Below are 4,654 nucleotides of genomic sequence, written 5' to 3'. Positions count from 1 at the left end.
GCAGTTGAGGACTTCGTCTGATCCTTGAATCATATCTTTTTAGGTGAGATTTGTTTATATCACTACGGGTAGCAAATATATTCCCGCCTGCATTTGCCCTGTCACTAGGTGCACTATGGCCTTGTCTTTGAACAAGCAGTGCTCTTCTCCTTCTTTATGTGCCCTCTGCGACGCTTCAATTGTATCAGTGCGGAATGCTATTGCAGCATAAACACATATATTCGGGAAATTTCATGTACAATGTTTCAATTTTCATATTAAAACAGAGCTTTCGCGATTATGATTGTCAAAGTAAGTTCATTCGGGAGCTTTAAGTAAAAGATAGAGAAAGTCCTGCTGCCTGCATGAACATTATACAAGACTCCTTTATAAGTCATTAATTTTTTTTGTTCTCGAAGTGTAAGGATTCTTATAGTTCAACCAGGAAAAGAACTTGCTCACGTGTAATTTATATATATTTTTTGAAATGCGTAAACATGCAGAATGTTTAGTGCACTTGAAATTATGTGCCGCCATACGCTGTGTGTTCTAAGCCACGGAAAATTTCAATTTTGTTCTTGCTCGCAGGACACAGCCAGACTTCTCGCTAAGATGAGGTTCACCTCTGCCGTCTTCCTGGTTGCAGTAATAGCAGGTAAACAGATTATGCCAAGTAGCAACGCATTCAATATAACAAAAAAGATATCCCATGGCGCACTGGAGGCGAATTGCACTCCTAAGCACGGAACAGTGGACAAACGGTGATGCGGCCGAGAAACAATTTCTGGCACATATTTTACATGCAAGCATACAGCTGGGGTTTCAGGAGAATTCAAGCGAATTGATACTCTGTCGTGTGTCTTATCCATCGATCGCATTCAATTGACTACACCGTACTGAACTCCACCGTTGACTCCACCGTTGACTCCACCTTACTGAACGGTGGAGTCAACAGATTCTTAAAAAAAGGACGTTGATGTTCTCTAGGATTTTCAGTTGATATCTTTTTTGCCCTTCTGCATGCAGCGTTCGTGGTCATGATCACTGCAACAGGAGAAAGATCCGAGGAGCGCAGTGAAGAAGGTGCGTATAATATTGAGGTATATGTTTGTGTTGTAAGGTATTTATTATCATTATATTCCTAGGAAGCTGAGATATGACTGTATCAGGAAGCGCTGAGTTCGTCGTTGGCCAAGATTAAACAACTGAAATATTTCTGCCAGAGTTCGATTTTGCATATATCTCTTTCTCTCTCTCTCTCTCTCTATATATATATGTATATATATATATAGATATACACACACACACACACACACACACACATATATATATATATATATATATATATATATATATATATATATATATATATATATATATATATATATATATATATATATATATATATATACAAATATATATATATATATATATATATATATATATATATATATATATATATATATATATATATATATATATATGTGTGTGTGTGTGTGTGTGTGTGTGTGTGTGTGTGTTTCAACTACCACTTTCAACAGTGTTAAAGGTTGCCTGTCGCAGAGAGAACAATTCAAGTTCATGAGCTGGTGTACTCGAGGACGCGGACATTATTTGCACAAAAATTGAAGTGCATAATGAGCTCATCAATTCACTAATTATGTTTTTAATAAATTCACTATGGTTTAACTAATTACCTTATGCTCCATATTGCAATTTATGACTTCTAGCCATGGAGTTCGAAAAGCGGATCCACTTGGAACGAATTCTCAGGATAACACCAGTTTCGGAATAATAATTCCCCAAACTGTGAAAAAGGAATGCATTGGCGTTCCAACCACTTTCTTTTTGCTTAAATGCATAAAATGATGTTTCGATAAGAAAGTAACTGGAGCGCCAATGTATTTCTCGGCAAAGTTCGGTAATTAAGATCTAGAAACTGCTGTCATACTGAGAATTCATTCCATGTGGACCCTCCATGAGAACTAACTATACGGCGCTAGAATATTTAAATTGCAATGTGGTCATATTGGCCATTTGGCAATATGGCCCATATTGTTTTTAAAAACCGAAATATTGATTTTTATTTAGTCGTTAATGCATTTCTATTTTTATACAATAACGTCCTCTTCTTCCACAAGTTTAAAAAAGTTTGAAAGGGCTCGCTGAAACACCCGGTATATCTACCGGGTGTTTCGTGCAACGTGAACCCCTGGTTTTAAAGAAGTGGTTCTCCGTGGCTTTATTAGACCAAAGGCATATGGTCTGCCGTCATTTGCGCTCTATAGAATAACTTATGTGTTCCGCTTAATTAGTTACTTACTAAGGTCAATTCTGGAAAATTTTTTATATTTGCTTTTGGACGAAGTGCGTTACGTCACGTTCTTGAGGGCATTTCAAGACGGCCGATCCAATTTTTTGTGGCAACGTACATGCTTCGAGGTGATTTTTGCCGGCGTTTAAAGAAAGCCCGCGATATTATAAACAAAACCATGTGACTGCGCTCGTGTGCTATGGTATTGCAGCGTGCTCAACCGTGCGTCGAGCTTATCGCTTTTGAAGGACCACGGTGCTTCCTTTCCGTGGGCCACCGTCAAAGATGATGACACACTCTTAAGACCACGCCTAGAGCCGCAGCCGCTGACTTCGTCACGGTACGCGAGCGCGGTTCTCTCGCACGAAACATGATCGGGAGGGTTGCGATATGGTAGCGCATGTGCGCCGTCACGTAAGTCTTATTTCATATTTTGGGCTCTTTAAACGCCGGAAAATATCTTCGCGCAACATGTACAGTCGACAAAAAAAGTTTACGGACCAAGAGATCTTACCCAAAGCTGAATGTCTCGTGAGTCTCAAAGACAGCCTGTTATTCCCCCTTTTAGCCTTTTGTGGCATATGCGAACAACATTGTGATGCACAATTTTACTGGCTGCTTTTAAAGGCTGCTCGTACATGTTAATTTTCTGAGATCCCGTGGTCCGTAAACTTTTTTGGTCGACTGTATGTACGTTGCCCGAAAAATTGTATCGGTAGTTTTCTAATGCCCTCTAGAACGTAAGAAAACCCACTTGGCCCTAATGTGATTAAAATTTATTAATTAGTTCTAGTTAATTATTTAAGTAGGTGCTATGCAAAAATGCCCTGAGAAGCACCACATGAGGGCAAATCAAATGTCATTGGTTTCATTCAGTTGGAGTTAACCACTTCTTTAAAGGTGCTGCCCTGCTAAGTACGAGACCGCGGCATGGAAATTGTGCCACTGCGCTCGCATTTAGATGAAGGCGAAGTGCAAAAACGCCCGTGCCCCGTGCATTGTGGGCACGTTCCAGAACCACAAGTGGTGAGAATTGCAGAGTCCTCCACTACGGCGTTCTAATTATAATAGCGTTGTTTTCGCTTGTAAAACCCTAGAATTAAATTTTTATTATATGTAGATACATCGGACCGTATGACATGCTGTTCAAGCAAACATAGTTTCCTACCTTGACAGGTTTTTTCTTATCAATTGCTTGACAAGAAGCAAGGAGGGCGCACCAGTGGAGTAGGTTTCGGCGGCTCCGTTATGTTGCACTGAACGTAGATTGTCGGATGAAGAGGGGCATTGCCTGGGTCTGCGGTTGGTCCTCTTCGCCTAGCTCAGCTTGTGGTGGTGGGTGAAAATTAGCGGCAGCGACCTAAGGAAGGACAAAAATACCGGTAAAACTTACATTCTGCGAGGGACAGCTGCCAGAGTGATGCTGGATGCGTGCCAAAACGTGCTCGAGAAAGTTAAACCACAACCCGACAACTTTTAGCACCCGCAAAGAAAGCTGCTGTCGCAGGCAGCTCTGATTTGTCTATGCAAGAGAGTTTTGGGAAGCGCAAACATTTGTCTTATATATATATATATATATATTTAAGCCTTCTTGTAACAAACGAGATAAAGTTTCTTATTAATTACATTTCCGTCTATTGCACTTTATCGAAGCTTTAAAAGTCAGAATTAGCCGCACCAACCACTCCTTCAAAGCGAAAGAGGCACGTAAGACAACGAAGCGCCACATACAGTTGATGAAACATATCGTCTTCCTTTTACATGCATTCATTGGCCTTATCAAAAGCAGTGAATGAGAGTAGCACGTGTGCCTGTCGTGGTACGATTGCAGTTGAAGTACACGATTTTACCGTTTAGAGAGACAGTTCACGAAGGAAGGTCACTATTGTCACTGAGGCCCTTTCGCTTTTCTGCAGCTCGCGCGTCTGGCTGCAAGGCCGACGCTTGCAACAGTTACTGCAAGTCACTGGGCTCTCGCGGCGGATATTGCGACCAAGGCACGTGGTGCGTGTGCAACTAGTCAAGGAACGCTGGACCAGTCTGATGACAATATAAAGCTACTGTGCAAGCACACCGTGTTCTGTGTTGTTCTCACGTGCTTCCTAAGACAATACAATATGAATGCTACTTCTGCGCGCACAGACGAAAATTTTCGAAGCTATTTTCAACACACACAACGAATACGCCACGGACCTTCGTCATATCTTAAACTATTGCGCTTACTCACGAGGTCAGGAATGATATTACTAAGGAGGTAGAGTGGGTCACTATTTAACAAAGCACACATTGAATGCCTTGCCCTGAATGAAGAGACTAAGGCGTTCATTCTGTGCAAATTATTGTGTCTGTTATCGAAGTAGA

At 41.0% G+C, this 4,654-nt stretch overlaps 1 protein-coding gene across 1 annotated transcript; it reads left to right on the top strand.

The window, feature by feature from the left end:
* The first annotated feature begins 591 nt into the window (after positions 1 to 591).
* On the top strand, positions 592 to 4,313 carry LOC142564719 (uncharacterized). Its single transcript, XM_075675854.1, has 3 exons — positions 592 to 634; positions 1,006 to 1,062; positions 4,210 to 4,313. Exons 1-3 carry the CDS (start codon positions 592 to 594, stop codon positions 4,311 to 4,313), a joined length of 204 nt encoding a protein of 67 aa, XP_075531969.1.
* Positions 4,314 to 4,654: the final 341 nt, after the last annotated feature.

Source organism: Dermacentor variabilis, chromosome 11 (assembly GCF_050947875.1).
Source record: "Dermacentor variabilis isolate Ectoservices chromosome 11, ASM5094787v1, whole genome shotgun sequence".
Classification (NCBI taxonomy): domain Eukaryota; kingdom Metazoa; phylum Arthropoda; class Arachnida; order Ixodida; family Ixodidae; genus Dermacentor; species Dermacentor variabilis.
Note: the sequence above shows the minus strand (reverse complement) of the source record. Positions and strands in the feature narration are given on the sequence as shown.

What these genes read in the sequence shown, in the direction of transcription:
- LOC142564719 (XM_075675854.1), top strand. Translation starts at nt 592, where the DNA reads ATGAGGTTCACCTCTGCCGTCTTCCTGGTTGCAGTAATAGCAG. An exon ending in CCTGGTTGCAGTAATAGCAG is followed by an intron (nt 635 to 1,005) that starts GTAAACAGATTA and finishes TTCTGCATGCAG; the next exon opens with CGTTCGTGGTCATGATCACT. An exon ending in CGAGGAGCGCAGTGAAGAAG is followed by an intron (nt 1,063 to 4,209) that starts GTGCGTATAATA and finishes GCTTTTCTGCAG; the next exon opens with CTCGCGCGTCTGGCTGCAAG.